The sequence below is a fragment of the Canis lupus genome, chromosome 9 (genome assembly GCF_011100685.1).
Source record: "Canis lupus familiaris isolate Mischka breed German Shepherd chromosome 9, alternate assembly UU_Cfam_GSD_1.0, whole genome shotgun sequence".
In the NCBI taxonomy this organism is placed as follows: Eukaryota; Metazoa; Chordata; class Mammalia; order Carnivora; family Canidae; genus Canis; species Canis lupus.
Genome location: NC_049230.1, coordinates 37,439,927 through 37,459,389, shown reverse-complemented (window position 1 = coordinate 37,459,389; position 19,463 = coordinate 37,439,927). Strand labels below are relative to the sequence as shown.

The window sequence follows — 19,463 nt, the reverse complement described above, 5'->3', positions numbered from 1 at the left end:
CGGGGCACCCCAACGTCCTCCAGCTCTCACCTGCACCCCCGAAGTGCAGTTTCTTCTCTACAGACTAAAAGTGGACTCGCGGCGGGTGGAAAAGCCCCGGAGCCTCCCGCACTAGGCTGCGAGCTACTTGCTTACCAAGTCCAAAGGTCAGCTAAAGTTTGGCTGATAAAGAGAATCAGTACAAGAAGATCTTCAGCCCCCCAGCGTGAGTACCATGGACCCTGGCAAGCCCCGCTCCCGGCCCGGGTCTCCAGCTCTCCACGTCTGCCCCTCACGCTCTCCCTCTCTCGCTTTTCCCCCCTCCCCACGACCATTTGCATCTTGCCGAAAGCCGGGCCCTCCCCACTAATTTGCATATCTTATATGGCCTAATGGTGGCGATCATGGCAAGTTAGAAGTTTTCTGACTCCTCTCGGAGGAGACTCCGGGACCCCGGGGAGTAACAGGTGTCTGGAGGCTGAAGGGTGGAGGGGTTCCTGGACTTGGGGTTCGCTCGTGCAACTCCCCTCCACCCTCCTCTCTCGCACTCACCCACCCCCTCACCCCCTTTTTCTTCTGTCCTTGGAAAATGGTGTCCAAGCTCACGTCGCTCCAGCAAGAACTCCTGAGCGCCCTGCTGAGCTCCGGGGTCACCAAAGAGGTGTTGGTCCAGGCCTTAGAGGAGTTGCTGCCATCCCCGAGTTTCGGGGTGAAGCTGGAGACGCTGCCCCTGTCCCCCGGGAACGGGGCCGACCCCGACACCAAGCCAGTCTTCCATACTCTCACCAACGGCCACGCCAAGGGCCGCTTGTCTGGGGACGAGGGTTCCGAGGACGGAGACGACTATGACACCCCTCCCATCCTCAAGGAGCTGCAGGCGCTCAACACCGAGGAGGCGGCGGAGCAGCGGGCGGAGGTGGACCGGATGCTCAGGTAGGTGCGGACCAGGCTGGGGAGCGCGCGCCCCAGGCCCTGGAACCGGCGCTGTGCCTTAGCTCGGCGGCGGCCGGCCCTGTTTCCCACCGGGAGAGTCCCCCGGCGGGCGCGCCGCTTCTCTCCCAACACCTGGACCCTCCCAGTATCGCAGTCGGAGGGCCCTGAATCCCGAAGCTCCATCTACCCCTGCCCAGGCCAGCGCCCGGGACCCGAAGGGCCCTCCGGGCCTGGGAGAACCCGAGCGGCGGAGCCCTTGGCGGAAGGTGTGCGCGCGCGAGAAGGTGGAGTGGGTGCGGTGACCCCCAGGCGGCGGCCCGGGATTCGGGGCCCGGACCGTGCACGGCCCAGGAGGAGCGCTTCTCCCGCGCGCCGCCTCTCGCGTCCCGGGAAACGCGGGCCGGCCTTGGGCGCAGCGTCCTGCAGTTCTCTGCGGACCGACTGGAGGGTTCTGGGGCCCGGGTCCCGGGTCCCGGGGGCGGGGGCGGGGGCGGGGGGCGAGCCCTCTTGGCGGGCACTCGGGTCTGCAGCGCCCCTGCAAGGCCCCAGGACTATCCGGAATCCCCAGAGCGGGTTTAGGTTTGCAAAAGAAAATGTTTGAGTGTTGCAGGGCCGCGGTGGACCCGCACGGGGCAAACGGATCGCGTATCCGAGCAAGCCGGGGGCAAATTCGGCTAAGACCGCCTTCGCAGCGGATTTGGTCGCGGTCTGAGAAAGGAGGGCGTTTCCAGATGTGGCGGCCGACGACCCGGCGTCCTCGGGGGAATGCTGGCCGGCGGGCGGCTCCGGGATCCTTTGCTGGGCCTCACCGACCGGCCTAGGGCTTTGACAGCTGGTTACTGATTATCCAGGGAGCCGAGCGGTTTCCTTAGACCACACGTCGCTCCCGGTCACTTTGGGACCGAGTCCCTCGCGAGGCCTCGGACACCTGAGCGCCGAGGTTTCAGGGCAGGGGCTGGGAACCTCCAGGGGCGCCCCGACTCCGGCCGCCCCGGTCGTACGGCCGCAGCAGCAGTGCGGGGCGGGATGTGACCTTGCATTTGAATTTGCCATCTGGGGACCCAGAGGCTTACTCTCTAGCAAAGACAATCGGGGATTTCTAGATTATCCTACCCCCACCCCCACCCCCGCCCCTAAGTATTTTGCTATTCGTAGCTTTGAGGTTCTTCTCTCGCCTTCCCCGCGCGGCGGCGGCCTCTCCCCCGCCGGGGTGCGGGCGCAGGAAGGCGAGGGGTCGGCCGCGGGGCGCCCGGGGCTCCAGGGCGGCCTGGAGGCTGAGCAGGGCCGGGCGGTCCAACCGAGCCCCCGCCGCCTGCCACGGGAAGCCCGCGGGGCCAGGCCCATCCACCTGGCCGCCGGCGCCCGCCTTCCAGCGCGGGTTCTGGGAGGTTCCGCGCCGCGCGAGGCAGGACCCAGGGCCCCCTCCGCGCTGCGCGCCCCGCGCCGGGCCGGACGCAGCAGAGATGTAACATAAACGGCAGCACGTGGAGTTAGGGTGTTATTAATTTATTTCTATAAATCATCAACAGAAAGATACACAAAGAGTCGTGATTAGGTTGAAAAGAGAGGCAGGTTATTCATTGGTGAAGTTGTAAACGCAGCTTAGAGGGGGAAGGAAGTCCAAAAGCCGACGTGGGTCTGCTCGCCGCTGCCCTCGCGCGCGCCGGGTGCTGCGGGGCCCCGGGGCGCTCCCCGCCAGACCCCCTGGCGCCTAGCCCGAGCTGCCCGGGCCGCCCCGGGGCCGTGCACACCTGCAGGCCCCGCCTGAGCCTCGGGCCTCGGGCCCGTGCCCTCCGCCCAGCACCTGGCTCCAGTGGGGCCGGGAGGGAGGCCAGGGGCCGAGCCCCTCACCCCGGTGGAGCGGAGCGGTAGAGACGCGGGCCGGACCCAGGGTTTTCCCCCCTCTTTGCCGGGCGGATGCCGCCTTCCCTCCCCCACCTCCCCACTTCGGGAGTGCTCAGACTTTATTAAAAGTAATTTTTCAAGAAATTGCTAGCGGTGCCCAGGTCACTGCACGGTCGGCCCCATGAGCGCGTACTCCTGAGCACTCCCCTTTCTGGCCCACCTCATTCCCCTAAAGCGGAAAGAAAAGAACAGAAGTGTCTTTTCGGGCTGCCTGGACACTAGTCTACGTCCTAGAAGGGAAGGTCGGTCGGGGACTGCGAGCTGCCCGGTGGCCCGGGGCTGCGAGGCGGGTGCGCCCGGGCGTCTGCAAAGGAAGGAAGCCCGAGTTGAGGTGCTGGAAGGAAGGCTGGGCCAGCTGTGCGGGGGTCCGGGGCTCTCCTGCTCCAGGGCGGCGAAGTCCCTGAAAAGGAGCGCGCTGGGCCCACTCCTGGCACCGGGGTCGGGCGTTTGACACCTGCGCTCGGAGGGCGCTGGCCGCTCGCATTCCTCGGGATCCGTGTGATTTGTCCGGGTTTGCAGCCTCTCAATATAATCTGTATTTTCAAATGAACAAACGGAACCAGCTCTCTGGGGTCTTCCGGGTGCATACAGGTGAATTCTGTGGTCAGAGAGCCGTAAAGGTGTAGCTACGCCATCTTACCCGACTCTTGTCATTAAATGCGGGCTGAAAGGCTTGCGAGAGTTTGTAGGGTTTCCCTGGGTGTTTCCCCCACCCCCTTTACCTTCCCAGTTGTGAAGCTAATTATTCTTTCCACAGAACCATCTACTCTTAGAACAGTATACTATTTTGTTAGGTTTCTTAGACACACGAAATGAACACACTAAAGAAATTTAAACAAGAGAAAAAGTCAAAGAATTTGTTAAACCGGTATTAACTTTGAAAATCCAAACACTTTTTTTTTTTTTAACTTTCGAAGCTATTGTTTGTATCCGTTGAAAGTATTTTTCCACCCTAAAAATATCTATGGAAATATTCACCAGAAGTAAGCTTTAAAACCATCGCTGACGTTCCTACAGATGTGTGCACTACGTGGATATTTTCCATGTGTGAAACTGGATTGCGTTTTCTCATTTTTTATCTTCGTTAGTTCATTATGTTTCATTACTTGGATGTATCTTTATACATATTTCAGAAATGTATTCACATATATATAATTAATCTTAAAAGTTTGTCTTTCCCGAAAACATCTCTACCAAAGCCTGTGATCTCACGAATTTATTATCAAAGGCTTGTTAAAATAACCACAGTTATTCAAATGCCTATAAAATGTTTACTGAATTTTTAAATTCATTAAACAAAAATCAATTTTATTTGCCATATGACAGATACTATTTAGAAATGACAATTTCATTTGCAACAGTATATCTGTTTTGTCCTTTCCTTTACACATTCTTTATTGTTCCATATGAAACTAATTTTTCCCTTTATTTTTTTTCATGTTCTATCATCAGGCTGTTATATACATTAGCATATAGTAAAGAGGTGCTGGGTCTTTTTTAAAAGTTAAATATATAGCTGTATTAAACAATTATAATATGTGGTTGTATTGTATTAATGCTTTTGTTCTATGCTATGCCTCATTTTTAAAAATTTCTCATTTTAAGTTACATCTCTCACTTTTAAATCACCTATTTAATAAGCAAGAAAAGATATTGGCAAACTTGAAAACATTTTAAATAAAATTCAAAGGCCTTAGTACATTGCTGTAAAGAAGCTTTTTGCATACCTGTGTTTCTGAGAAATATAAAGTGTAAGCAAGTTCCTACCCCACACTTGAAATTTATGAGAAACATTGTCTTCCACATACATTTCTTCCCTGGTATGGTAAGGTCAGAATATAGGAAACCATGGCATTTGGGATGGTTAATATATCTTATTCAGAAATTGAAATTACTCATTTCCATTATGTTTTATCTGGGAGGTGGGGCTGTGGAGGCTTTTTTACCTTGTTTTTTTAACTTGCCTCACCTCACTGGAGCAACTCTTCACTCCGGGAGGAACATCATTGTATTCCTTAAAACTTTTCTGAAACTCTAAAAACTGTTTAACATTTGGCTGAGAAATCCTCCTTGCTTCTCAGGAGATGGACACAAATGTTTCACTCCAATTTTATAAGACAAGAAACCAAGACACCCACTCAAAAGGGGACTAATGTGGAAGAGAGTAGGATTCAGAACTGATGCTGCCCTCTGTCATTGTAGGATCAGCTAGCCCAGCCCCAAGCTAATGGCATCTCTACTTTCCAGAAGGCCTCTTGCCTTCAAGTCCCTCACTTTCCAGAAAAATGAAGGAAAGTAAAATAAAACAGGAGCTTTCCTTCTTAATGAGAGTGTTGGTAGTGCTTTCCCATCCCTGAAGATGGGAAGTCATCATCATCTTTACCCTCCTGATCTCAGATGAGAAGGACAGAGCCTACTGTATAGGAGCTTTCATCTCCCTTTTATTTAGGTTCTGTTTTGGCCTCACCTCTCTCCCAAGGATGTAGCTTGGACAGCTGGAGAAATAGGTGAAGATCAGAGTTTTGCACAAAGTTTAGGTAAAAGCCCTAAAAAGAGAATATTTCTCCCCAAGCCTCTTCCACCAGAATCCTAACCATCTGCTTATCTGTCTAGTGAGGACCCCTGGAGGGCTGCCAAAATGATCAAGGGCTACATGCAGCAACACAACATCCCCCAGAGGGAAGTGGTCGATGTCACAGGTCTCAACCAGTCCCACCTCTCTCAGCATCTCAACAAGGGCACCCCCATGAAGACCCAGAAGCGTGCAGCCCTCTACACCTGGTACGTCCGAAAGCAACGAGAGATTCTCCGACGTAAGTGCTTTAATCCCCCTTTGACCTCAACCCAGAGTGACCTTTGCCCTAACTCTGCAACCTGTGGGACGCCTCAGTTTCCTCTTCATCAAGAAGGCCTGCGTAGCACTTGGCAAATATAAGGAAGCTGGCAGGTGGATTTGGTTATCATAGTTATTGTACAATGGGCTGACGTCTATCATTTTCTTCTCCCATGGTCCCTTACTACCCATCCAGCTGCCTCGACAAGTCCTTTAGAGTCTGCGGTGTATCTTGAATTTTCTGGTGTCTGCTTCTAATATCCTTCTCTTTGAAGCCAAGTGGGGAACAGTGGAATATTGTCCCCAAAGTAAGCCAAGCAGCTCCCCTTGATATGACTGCAGATCGGAGTTTCCAAGGAAGACATTTTGTAGCAATCGATACCCATTGATCACTCTTACTGTTCTTTTCCTCCCCTCTGCAGAGTGTACAAAATAGAAGATATTTGTATATGGAGATATATTGAGAACTCAACCCTGTTACTGGGGTGGAGGGTGTACTTGCATCCTGAAGCAATTTAAAGTGATTGCTCACATTGATCAAAATCAGTAGTTTTGAGACTTCAGCCAATGATCCTGATGATGAAGCTGCTCTGGCTAAGGCAGGACCCAGTAGAAGAGTCTGCATTTGCAATTCTGACCAATTAATAATTGTCATTCCCACTTCCATCCCCAAATTTCCATTTTGTCCCAAAATTTCTTCCACTCAGTAATAGCAAGAGATTTTTGTGTTGAAGTGTAGGGAAGTTTCAGCTGCATTTGAGTGATGTGTTGGTTTTATTTTAGGAAATTATACTTCAACATTATCCTGTAATTCTTTTGATCTGACCCTTCTCCCAGGAAAATTTTGCATGAGCTTCCACTCATCTCATATACTATCCCCTGGGTCGTGGGATCCTCTTGTCTTTGTCAAGATATTAATTTCCACCACTTTCTGGGTTGGATTTTTTTCCCTCTCACTGGAGGGCTGCTTTAAAAAATCATTCCTGTTTTCTGCCATACACTGCTCTGAAGTGATTGTTTGAGTATTTATTGTCTCAGTGTCCGTGGGCCAGAAAGGCCTTGGAAAGGAAAGTGGAAGGAAAGTTTTTGGACATCCTTCTCATGTGGTGGCTGTTCGTTAGTGCATTAAATGAATCTACAGATTAGAAGCAAAGCCTCAGCTCTTTGCTGCATAGGAGAAGAGGCCCCCTTTAAACTCTGGGTTGATTCACCATCCAAGGTGGCCACATTCTTAAGAATTTGTGTTTCTGACATGAAGCAACTCTCTGTAATTCCTGGAAGGTCTGAGAACATTCTCAGAAGCCACAGTCTCCAAAAGCCAGAGAACATGGGCCTGCTCTCACTCCAATCCAAGCCTCGTGTGGCATCTCCAGTTTGAACTGCTTCCCTGTGTTCAGTGGAAATTCTCTCAGAAAGGAGAGGAATACAGGAAAGGCCAGCTAGAAGCCATAGAAAAAGATACACGTCCCAGAAAGTTTCTCAAGATGCTTGAGAAGAGATAGTTTACAAAAATATATGACAGTCCCTGCAAGAGATTTTTAAAATTACCATTATTATCATTTTAAAGCCATACAAGACATAAACCTTAAGAAATATTCCTTCATTCTGTAAATATTATTTGAACACCTATTAGGTGCCAAACACTATTCTGGGCTGTGAGATGCACAGGCTTTTTCTACAAGTACTTACCACCTAATGGGGGAGATGACATGTTTGAGTAAATAATGACAGCTGCTTTCTAAGAGCTGTTATAAAGATGTACACAAGAGGCAGCAGAGGAATTGCTAAATGGCCTGAAGAGATCACAGAGGGCTTCTTAGAGGAGGGAACGTTGGAACCAATTCTTGAAGGATGAATACAAGACACTCAAGCATGGGATAAAAATTAGCAAGTGAGATGGAATGTGTAGGAGAAAGGGGGGAGAATTTTAAAAGAGGACATAAATTTTCTCGAAAAACTAAAAATGGTAATATCAGTGATAATATTTGTGGGCCCATCTATACATAGAGAATCTGCTTGTCCAAGCTGGCTCCCGAGCCTATAAAGAGGTTGCTGAAACCAGCTTCTCCAAGTTAATTTTTGTAGGCAGCAAATGTTTTCTGTCTCCCTGCTTCCCTCTGTTAATCTAGAAGGTGAGGAGAGGTGGTGGTGGCTGGAGGATGAGACGAATTCTAGTTCTTTAAAACTTGAGGGGCTAGGACCCTGAGGTGGGCAGAACCTGGATATTTCCAGGCACCTACAGTCAAGTCATCCTGGCCTATCCTGGTATATGCTGGGTCCTGAACATCATGCAGGCTGCCTCGTCGGAGGGCGGCCAGCAGACAGAGGCAGCCTTACACTCCAGGCAGCCATGAGTGAGCCTCACACCCACCACAGACAGAACCTGAGTCAGTTTTTTGTTTGTTTGTTTGTTTGTTTGTTTTTAGTCAGTTTTATTACCTTCACCCAAGTCAGACTTTTAAGGTTTTGTGGATGTATTGTTTGGCTTTGGTTTTTAGCAAGAAGTGATGCATAGGCTGCTGATAAGTAGCCCCAGTGTCTGTAGGCTGGGCCCATGTCTGGCCTGTGCCCCACATCCATGTGACTTTGGGCAAGTCACATAACCAGTGTGAACCTCAATCAGCTATAAGATGGAGAAGACAATACTTCTTGCATGGAGAGGGTGTGAGAATTAGATGGAAGGATATGGTCAGGGGACCTTGTATGATACCTCCCCTCGGTATAGGTTCATTGTCATTACAGAGCCTCATGTGGGTCCTGGGTCCTTGGGATTATCCATAAAGCTTTGGCTCTTACTCAGGGTGATGCCACAGGGAGGAGGGAAGACCCTGAGACAGACCTCCTCTGAGCAGGGAGCTTCTTTCTCTCCCTCTTACTGTCCCTAAGATAACTGTAGGAGCTGGTGGCCATGGAGACCAAATGACATAAGACGTGTGAAAGCACTTTGAAAAACATGGCCTCCCTAGGAATTTGGGTCCCCATCATCATCCTGACTAAAAGTAGATGTTCTGAAAGACTACTGAATGAGTACTAGGTTTTCATCCGGTCCCATCCCACAGGCAGGGAAGCTGCAAGAGGGAGCAGTTAGGTGACACGGCTGGGGTCCTCCATTAGTCAACTGAAGCAGTGGCTTCCTGCCAATAGATCTAGAAGAGACTGTCTCAGGATATCTAAAAGAGTTGTTGGGAATCAGTGAACACAGAGCCGTAAGTGGCCTGAGAATCATCCAAATCGAAGGCCCCAGTGACATAGTCCATCCGTCAAGGAGACTGCTTAGAATTTGGCCCATCAGCAACCAGTTCACACAAAGCCCAGCACCGCCTGTAACTGAGTCCTCAGTCCAGGCTGGTTAGAGGCCCACTGTTTGAGGATGGACCAAAGTGGAAATGGATCTTAAGATTGGTAGTAAGTTCCCCATCACTGGAGGTCCCTGTGGTAGGGTGTCATAGAGGGGATTCCAGCATTAAATAGTGGCCCAACTATGAACCTTGGAGAATTTTGGATCAAGTTGCCTCTGAGACCTGTAGGAGTAACTCCAAGAACCAAGAAAGAAAAACATCAAGGTCCAGAAGATAGGAACCAGGAGTTAGGAAATGAAGTTGCTATGTGTCCTTGCTCAGCAAGGTGGTTGGCCTCTATGCTTATTCATCTGTAAAATGGAACTAATGACTCTAAACCCTGCTTTGTGTAGATACAAGGAAGACAATAACAAAGTTCTCTTATCCCACAAGTAAATATCAGATCTCATTTAAACCATATGAGCTAGGGTATCCCCACAGGGTGAACTGCCACCTTTCTTCCATTCGTTCAACAAAAAATATATTGAGGGTCACTATATACCTGGATCCTGGGAATTGGAAGGACAGGGAGCAGCACTTCATCTACATTTACTTTTGTCCAACTCATGAAATGCCATTGCTAGAAAGGTCCTGTGTTTGCAGTCTTCTGCATTTGCCATCTTTCAGAAGTGTAGGCAAATCTGTTAAGACCTTTCCCTCACCAGCTGTTCCCCTCATAAATGAACCCCCTGGATACACATACACACACACACACACACACACACACACACACACACACACACCATTGCCTTTGAAGTTATCTGAAACCAGAGAGCTTCTTTTCTTTCTATTATAAAACTTCACTTATATTTATTTCAAAGTAATAGTGAACAGGTTTTGGGTCTTGGGTGTTTCTAAGAACATAACATCATAATGTAGATACCTAGGATACATGAGGAGAGAGGGGAAGTGGGGAGAGCCTATTTTAGTCTCTAAATATTTTGTCTAAGTGAAAATTTACCTTTGAGCCTTTACCTCTAGACCCAAGACATGGTTGAGCTCATCCTCTTGGACACCAAAATGCAAGAGTTCAGGATTCCAGAGGGTTGCTTCATGTCTGAGGGCCAGTGAGCCAACGAAAACACGTTGCCACTAAAACAATGGTTGGCCACATTTGAGCTCCTTCAAACAGAGAAAAGGGTTGGCTTTGGTGGAGCAAACTGAGGTGGGCAGTGAGGGGACCTGTGGTGGGCTTTCCCCCTCTGTACTCGCACACACATACAACAACTGCCGATGGCAAAACTTAGGGGAGGGGAATAGCGGTGTTTTTGTCTGTCTGTCTGTCTGTCTGTCTGCCAAGTGAAGGCTACAGACCCTATCAAATCTACTCCTTTCTCTTTTCAGAATTCAACCAGACAGTCCAGAGTTCTGGAAATATGACAGACAAAAGCAGTCAGGATCAGCTGCTGTTTCTCTTTCCAGAGTTCAGTCAACAGAGCCAGGGGCCTGGGCAGTCCGATGACGCCTGCTCTGAGCCCGCCAACAAGAAGATGCGTCGCAACCGGTTCAAATGGGGGCCCGCATCCCAGCAAATCTTGTACCAGGCCTACGACCGGCAAAAGAACCCCAGCAAGGAAGAGAGGGAGGCCTTAGTGGAGGAGTGCAACAGGTAACACCACCAGAAGCTCACTTGAGCAGGTGGGCAAGCACATGGACCTGAAATCCATCCCTTCAATCCAGGGATACTGACGTACTGGTTATCCAGCTAAGTGTGGCTACAGCAGGGTTTCCCAAAGTGTGTTCTATGGCACCCTGACATCAAGTTATTTTTTTTTTAAAGATTTTATTTATTTATTCATGAGAGACATACACAGAGAGAGAGGCAGAGACACAGGCAGAGGGAGAAACAGGCTTCATGCAGGGAGCCCGACACGGAACTCGATCCCGGGTGTCCAGGATCAGGCCCTGGGCTGAAGGCGGCGCTAAACCGCTGAGCCACCTGGGCTGCCCCTGACTTCAAATTATTAACAAATAAGTTTGAGAAATACCAGGTGCATGCTTCCTCTTGGAGAGTCATGACGTATATTAGCATATTAAAGACTCTGAGGAGACCTAGAGTCTAGAAACTTTCTTAGCTTTATTGATTGTTAGGCATGGAATCTTTTTTTCTGGGGGGATACTTATACTATGAACTGTTATTGAAGGCAAGATACTTTGGAGAAGCCTGATTTAAAATATGATGCCAGTGGAAATAGCATCATATGTTTGACTTCCGTGTAGACCAGGAAGAAACCGTCCCTTGGTCATAGACTGGCTCTGGCTTTGACCAATCATTGTACAACCATTGATCCAAAAGGAAACTTGACAGAAAAGAACTGGTCAGATCTATCCAATCCATTCTGCTCACACTGCTTATTGTTCTTTTAGTATCTGAACAACTATATGTAATTTTAAAGAAAAGTATTAGAAATCCTTCAGATATCTTTTTTTCCCCTCTTCATTCCTGCCGTCTTCCCTGGCTCCAGCATTGTCTTTGACTTGTTGCAAAGCCTGATCTTAAAAAAAAATAAAGCAAAGGAGGTGCCTGGGGGTGCTCAGGGAGTTAAGCGTCCACCTCTTAATTTTGGCTCAGGGTCATGAGATCGAGACCCATGTCAGGCTCCTTGCTGGGTGTGGAGCCTGCTTGAGGTTCTCACTCTCCCACTCCTCTGCCCCTCCTGCTTTGCTTGTGGGAAGGCTTGTACACATGCATGTGCCGCCCCTCACCCTCAGAAAATAAATAAACAAAAAAATAAAAAGTCTCTGGCCAAGACCTATGGGCTATCTGTCCATCTCTGGGCTAGATTGGCTCTGACAACAGAAGGATATTGGAGATGATACATAGATAGATAGATAGATAGATAGATAGATAGATAGATAGATAGATAGATGTTGGCTAGGGAGGTGAGGCCAGGAAAGGACATGTCACAGAGTCCCCAAGCTGTGCTCTGTCCCATTGCTAATGAGAAGCCCCCCAGCTCCCAGTGGTGTCTGAGTCCCTCTCACACCTGACACTGGGGTTTTACCAGCAATGAAGATACCTCTGTGTATCTTCCTTTCACCTCACCCAGCCTGTCCTCTGAAGAGGATTCCTGTGGCACAGATAAGGAATGTGGTTTCCCTGGCACCCTTTTGGGGGGTATCCAAACCCCAAACAACCAGAAGTCCCTCTGAAGGGATTCAGACAGAGCTAGTGAAGAACTTCACCTTTTGTAGGTTGAGAAGAGATTAATAGCAACATAAGGTGTCAAGAAGCCCAGTCTGGACCTTCTCTCTGCATTACCTGCCTCTTGACTGCTCTCTTCTTGTCAGGAGCCACACCAGAGGCCTCAGCCCCTCACTACTGGGGCCATAGAGCCCGTGTGGCCCTTGTGTTTGGCCCCTCACTCCAGCCATGTCATCAGGGAACTACTAGGCGAGACTTCTCTCAGGACAGGCTTTTCCCCAGGCCCCAACTCTGTCCTTGGCCTCTTTGCCCTCCTGAGCAACACCACTGAGATTGTGTGTCTGGGGCCAAACACCAGCAAGCCTCCCCCTGGCCACCCTCACTCACCCTCTCCCCCCTGTCCATCCTCAGGGCAGAGTGTTTGCAGCGAGGTGTCTCCCCTTCCAAAGCCCACGGCCTGGGCTCCAACCTGGTCACTGAGGTCCGTGTCTACAACTGGTTTGCAAACCGCAGGAAGGAGGAGGCATTCCGGCAGAAGCTGGCCATGGATGCCTACAGCTCCAACCAGACGCACAATCTGAACCCCCTGCTCTCCCATGGCTCTCCCCACCACCAGCCCAGCACCTCTCCTCCAAATAAACTGTCAGGTAAGCCCGGCCCAGGCCCCACTGCCTCGGCAACCCGACCATCCTGTTTCTCCCCACAGGGCTCATCTGGGTCAGGATTTTTCAGAGGGGGAAATGGTGGGATGGTGCTAGGGATGGCCCCCTCCTATTGCCAGAATGTTCTGGTGAAAATAGTGTGTGGTCGTGGTCACATTTCCTCTGAGTCCTTGCTCAGCTTTCAGGGAGCCTCTCTCCCCAGGCTTCTCTAGTTGCCTCTCTTCTCCCTGTGTGGCTGCTGACTCAGCAAGTCAGTGCAATTGTCAGTTTAGACGGAGAGGTTGCCTTATTAACATGCCAGGTCCAAACTGCAGGCAGAGGGGTCACCTCCACCCCACCCACAACCCACCCCACGGCTCTGTCCAACCTCAGCAGGAAGAGCCCAGAGGTCTCTGGGGAAGGGCCACTCTATTGACAGTCTTTGCTTGTTGGCTTCAGTGCTCTTCCAGAGTTAGAAGTCAGTCACTTAAAATCTTTGCGGTGATGAGCTGGCCAAAACTGATCGAGTACCTATGGTGTGCTACTGTGTGCTGGGCCCCAGCCTGGATTAGGTGTCTCTGCTGTGGGGTGTGGGCTTGTCAGGATGGAAGCCTACATCTTCACTGTGGGAAAACACCCCTAGATGCTGAGTAGTGCATCGGGCATAGTCTGAGGGTGAGCACTTCTCCCCCCAGGGCTTTGCCCTTTCTGGAAAGCTGGCTTCCCAGAATGGGTATGCTTGTTGAGGCTGGCTTGGTGCCCGTGTAGGAGTATGGCATGGTCTCCCACCTGCTCTGGGGAAGGACTCGCAAAAGGAGAACCAAGTCCCATTTGCAACTCAGGGTTCCGAAGCCTGTTGCCCTCCTTGCCTGCTGGTTGCTCTTCTGCCGGGAGAGGCCTGAGGTCGGAAGCTGGCCTAATTATTGGGGGACCCAGGCTGAGCATTTGTTCCACACTGTGTTCCCACAGCGTGACTGCTTTCAGGGTCTCTGGGAGTCTGAAACTGTCCAGCATGAAGCATGGGTCAGGGCTGGATCCCACTCCCACAGAAGGGAAGGGCTCAGCCACATGGGGAGAAAGTTCAGGTTATTCTTGAGAGGCAGAGAAGCCCCCAACAATCACTAGCCTGTTGGCAGAATAACTCCGTTTCTTCTTGGAAATTCAAAACAGGGTTCTGAAGGCAGTGGTGAACGGTTCAGAGCAGGACTGGGGCACTTGCCGCCCGCGGTGATCCACGGAGCTGGATCTGGAGCTGCGGGGGGGCGTGGCTGGGGCAAGGGGCATTATTGAGAAGACAATGGCTATTGTGCTGGGACCTGTGATCTCCACACCAAAGTCAGGGAGCCTGTAAGCCAAACAAAGACCAGGCAGCTTTCTGACAAGCTGGGGTTGTGGTGAGGTCACCACGGGGTCGTTAGCACAGGCCTTCTGTATACCGACAGGAGACCCACAGAGGGGCTGGAGGAGCAGAGGCAGGTAGTGGAAACTGAGCGAGTGGGTGCAAAATACAGCTTGAGAGCCATCTGATCGGAGTCTGGGAAGGCATGGCCCCCTTGAAGTGAGTTTTCAGGGGTCCATTCCATGATTTTAAAACTCATGGAATGCTAGAACTGGGAGGAGCTTCAAAGAAGGAAACTGAGGCCCAAAAGAAGCAATGACTTGCCAAAGGTAACAGTGATGGTGGCTGATGTGGCTAGAACTCAGGCCTGCTGACCCCCGCTCAGTGCAGCATGGATGCTTTTGTGTCCGAGCCCACAGGAGCTTCTTGTCTCCTTGGGAAGACATCGTGCTGGCACGGAGGGCCCAGGACCATCTAGGGCCCAAGGCTGTCTTCTGGGGCTTCATGGGTCTTTGTAGAGACTCGAATTTATGGAGCAATAATTATGGGACACTGCATATGTTCAGTGGCTGCCTTCCCCTCTGCCTGAATTTCTACTCGGGGCTCATCAAGATAGTCCTTGTCCCCATCCGGAGAGTGGATTCTCCAGACTCGGCTTTGAATCCTGCACCTAGCCAGCCAGGTTGATCGCTGTAACTACAGCATGACCCAGTCACAACGCTTCTCCCGGTCTGGCTTTCCCGTCTGTAAAACAAAGCAACAGGACCTACCTCATCAGGCCCACGTGAGGATTAAATGAGAGAATGTGTAAACACCATCTTTCCCAATAAGCTGTGACGACTATTATTATTGCTCTCGTTATTACGAGCAGCAGCAGAAAGAAAGGCAGCAGAAATCTATTTCCTTCTAACTTTCACACCCTGGGGCATTATCCCCAAGAGGTGATGACATATTCCCCGGGCCCAGGACTGGCCTGGGCCCTGGGGTGCAGGGTGCTGGGAGGAGTGACTGTTGTCCCCTCTCAGGCCCCCAGGTGGGCTCCTAGGGAATGCACCCAGGGCTAGGCAGACAGCAGGCTGGAGCCCCACACTGGGATGGTGCACTTCTATCATGGGTCCTGCGACCAAGATACGGTCTCTAGCCAAGCCCAAGATGTACCTGGATGCAGAAAACAAAAAGAGCTCTGTGATGGCCAAGGAGAGTGCAACACCCAGAGTCAGCATTGGCACCAGCACCCTCTAAGGCTAAGTCGGGGAAACGAGTACCCAGGCCCGTTCCCTCACACTCCCTCCGCTCCGCACACAGCCTCTGAGCCTGGAGGACCAGAGTCACCTTAGAGACAAATCTTTCCCTTGAACCTTCTTCCTGGAGAGGAGAGCATCCCGTCTCTAACGAGCCCCTTCTCTCCCAGCCACTCTCGGGGCGTTGTGGCCCACTCGCCCACAGTGACCACAGTGTGACCCTGGCGCTGGAATGTCCGGCACAATAGGAGTGGCAGGAGGAACACTTTGCCTCTGTCAGCGGCTGATTGGTTACAAGGCGTCCTACAAACACACCGTCAGCAGAATCAGCTGTTTTCAGCGCTGCCCCTCCCGGCTTTACAATCACACACCAGCATGCAGCCCGGGGTTGTCATGGCTTTGTCTCCCTTATGCATGCTTAATTGACAATTAAGTTGGGGCTTTGAACCAGCCTGGCTGCCGCTGATGGGCCTTCATCTTTCCAGTGAGTGTCACAGGGGCACCCTTTGTTTGCTCTTCTTGGGGGCCTGAAGTTACTGTAGCAGGCTGCAGGCAGCCATTTATCTTCAGCCTGGAAGGCCTTTATCTGCGCCACCCCCCCATTCCAGCTCTGGCCAGCAGGAGCTGTCCCTGGTTATAGGCCCCATGACAGCCCATTCTCAGGCCATTGAGTCCACCCGGAGTGATGGCCCCTACCTCCATTCTGGAGCGGAATCAAGAGAAAGGCCCCCAAAAGGTCAGAGAGCAGGGCTATGGCGAGGAAGGAGACTGGTTGGAGACAGGTGCTTGTATTGATTGGCCCAGGGAGGAGAAGAAGGAAGTTGGCGTGGAATGGAAGTGGGGGTAGCCTTGGCCCAAGCCTCGGGATCCAGCCGCGTGAGCCACGCGGCCTTGCTCACCCTACCCTTTACTCCGGTCTGCCGCAAACTCACCTAGCCACCCTGTGCCAGCCAGGGAGGGGCAGCAGGTCTTCATCAGCCTTCACCCACCCCACACATAGTGTCCTCACTCTCGTATCATCTTTTGAGGAAGAGATTGAGGCTCATTGTTCCGGAAAGAATGAGAGGCATAGAGGTGAGAGGAAGCCCTTCCAGAAGAATCTTTGGCTACCCTGACCTACAGCCTCCTTAAGTGGGGACATTTATTTCTATGGCTGCTTACTTCTGCTTCTCTTCAAACTCTATTCCCCCCTCTCCAAGCCCAGTGGATTTGATTGCCCTGACAGACCAGAGCTTGAAACCCAGAGAATCCTGCCGCCCATGTCCCCCTTGGCCCCTTTCACATGTCCTTCCAAGTCACCCACAAGAATCTAAGCCAGGGTTATAGACAAACCAAACTCTGGGCCAGGATATCTGTGTGGTTCCTGCTGTTTTCCCTGATGCTGAAATCTGGAGGACCCCCAGGATGTCTCCAAGGTGCCCCATGGAAGCGTCAGAGCTACGCATGAATAACTATAACGTCCAGTGTTGATTCAGTATTTCCCAAGTCCCAGGCCCTGGGCTGAGCAACCCACATACATCATCTTATTTAATCCTCATGGCAACTTTGTAAGGGTAGAAACCTGTGTCCCTGTACCCCCACTCTACGATCAAGGAAGGGGAGAGATTTAGAATGCACATGATTTGCCCAAGTTCATGTAGTTAGTAGGTGGCAGAGACAGGTTTTGAACTGTCACATGCTGACCATCTCTCTGCTTTAGGCAGATGCTAAGAACATTGCAGGCATGGAAACCAACACAGACACACAATACCCCCACAATCCCTTCTTCTGCCACATTCTTATTGCTCCCCTCTGAATGACAAAAAGGCCAAGGATGGGGGTCTCAAAGTCTGGCTAGTTTACTGCTTCCCCTCCCCCCTTCCCCCCCACCAACTGTTGCCCCTGACCAAGGAAGCTTCTGCACCCTGCCCAGGAGAGAAATTCAAGCCTCCTCTTTCACGACCCCATCCCCATCTGGGCAGGGATTTGAACTGCCCTTGCAGTCGGCACTGTCTGGGGCACTAAATGCCTTAACAACTTAATGGGGCTTCAGAGACAGCAAAGGCACCTCAGCTCACCTCTGGAGCTCCGCCCCCTCCCTGGGCCGCAGACGAGGGGCGGGGGTTTATGAGGGCGGCTGTAAAAATATTCATCTCCACGGCAAAGGTCCCCATAGTAAATAAACCCTATTGTCCCTAAGTAGCAGATTATTTCAGTTTAGAAAAGAAACAAGTCCTGCCTTGAAACATCTGGTATTTTCGGAAATGCTTTTGTACTGGCTTGGAGTTCAGCCTTATACCGGGCTCCAGTGTTCCCCTTCCTAAGGACTTTATCTGACAGCCATTTATTTTATCTGCTAAATTTGAAGGTCATTTTATCTTATGGTACCACCCTATCGGCTGCCACTAGATTGAGGAAGACAATCAGGATATTAATGAGATTAAGAGGCCCAGCCTTCAGAGGATTCTGCTGGCAACCTCCTCCTGATAGTGGACCAACCCTGGTCTGCATACAAAGAAACCTGGCTGGTGGGGCTCAGAGGCTCTGCACAAAAGGGCCAGGAGATACTGGAGTGCTATCGCTCTAGGCAGCCCCGTTGGCCATGCCTAATCCCCCTGAAGGACCCTTAGATGATTCAAGGACTCCTTGTTGCCTCCAGTCAGCTCTGAGGAGGAAGGAAGCTGCCTGCAAGCACAGAGCCCCAGCCAGCAGGTTCCTGAAGAAGTGCCCTTGGAATCTGTTTGTTGAAGGTTTTTTTTTTTTTTTTTTTAAGATTTTATTTATTTGAATGAGAGAGAGCACAAGCAGGAGGAGCAGCAGGCAGAGGGAGAGGGAGAAGCAGACTCCCTGCTGAGCAGGGAGCCCTATGTGAGGCTGAGGCTCGAGGCTTGACCCCAAGACTCAGATCATGAGCTGAGCCAAAGGCAGATGCTTAACCAGCTGGGCCACCCAGGTGCCCCTGTTTGTTGCAGGTTTGATGGGAACTGACAGGAACTTGGAGGGAATTAAGTACCAAAGGTGAGGAGAGCGCCCAAAATCTGTGCAAGGGTTTTCGAAGTGAACTTCTTGATGGGAAGGCACAAGATCTGGCATTTTGCCTCTACCCACTTTTCAAGGAGAAGTACAAGCACAAATGGGGAAGATATATCTATATGAATGAAACAGCCCCAAAATAACATCAAATGAAGCATTGCGGTTGTGGTTATCATCCTAGTGGTCATGGAAACTGTTGTTATTGGGGTTAGCAAACTTCTGTAAAGAGCCAGGTAGTAAATATCTTAGGCTTTTTAGGCCATAGAGTCTTCTTTTTCCTACTTGACTCTGCCTTTGTAGAATAAAAGCAGCCATGGACCATATGTAAATGAGTGAATGTCGCTGTCTTCCGGTAAAACCTTATTTATGGGACTGAAATTTGAATTTCCAATAATTTTCAAACATCACAAAATAGTCTTTTTTCCCCCAAGCATTAAAAAATGTAAAAACCAAGCTGAGCTAATGGGTCCTACAAAAACAGGCTGCTTTGGCCTGTGGGCCACAGTTTGCTGACCCCTCACTTCTAAGATAACGGTTCCCAAACCTTGGCACACTTTAGAATCAACTAGGGAGCTTCTAAGAATCCCAATGCCCAGGCTGTTCCATAGACGCCTGACCATCAATAACCATGACATGTAAGACACACTGAAGATCATCTGGGGAAATGCTTTCATGAATCCAGTGGGCATAGCAACAAAATCATAGCTGTGCAGGCAGACCACTATTCCAGCCTCAACTGGCCACTCACTAGCTGTGTGACCCTGGGCAAATCTCTGGGATCACTAAGCCCCAGTTTCTCAATTTGTAAAATGGGGACACCAACTCATGCAGGTGCTACAAGGATTAAATGAGATAATGTATGTAAAGCGCCCTGGATATAGCAGGTGCTCACAGATGATAGCTATTACCATTCCTTACAGAGCCTTATTTGGGGGGCTTTCCCTCCCCCCTTTCCCCTCCATTCCTCTTGGAGCTTTCTTTCAATGCTGACTTTTAGAGAATTTGAGCGTTTCCAATGGATACTCATCTTGGTGTTTGCAGCAGACTAAGGCTGGCTTCTGGTAGCATATTGAGTGTAAGGCCCTTTGTCATTCTTC

General features: G+C 50.6%; 1 protein-coding gene across 6 annotated transcripts in view; it reads left to right on the top strand.

Moving 5' to 3' along the window:
* The first annotated feature begins 213 nt into the window (after positions 1-213).
* Positions 214-19,463, top strand: part of HNF1B (HNF1 homeobox B) — a 55,369-nt gene continuing 36,119 nt past the window's right edge. For 2 of the 6 annotated variants that reach the window (XM_038548062.1, XM_038548063.1), the window contains exons 1-4: positions 569-912; positions 5,431-5,630; positions 10,333-10,597; positions 12,545-12,780. In XM_038548062.1, the coding sequence (XP_038403990.1) occupies positions 569-912; positions 5,431-5,630; positions 10,333-10,597; positions 12,545-12,780 (1,045 nt within the window). Of the gene's footprint in view, positions 913-5,430; positions 5,631-10,332; positions 10,598-12,544; positions 12,781-19,463 lie in introns of all 6 variants that reach the window. The other 4 variants (XM_038548065.1, XM_038548064.1, XM_038548066.1 and 1 more) reach the window with 3 other exon arrangements.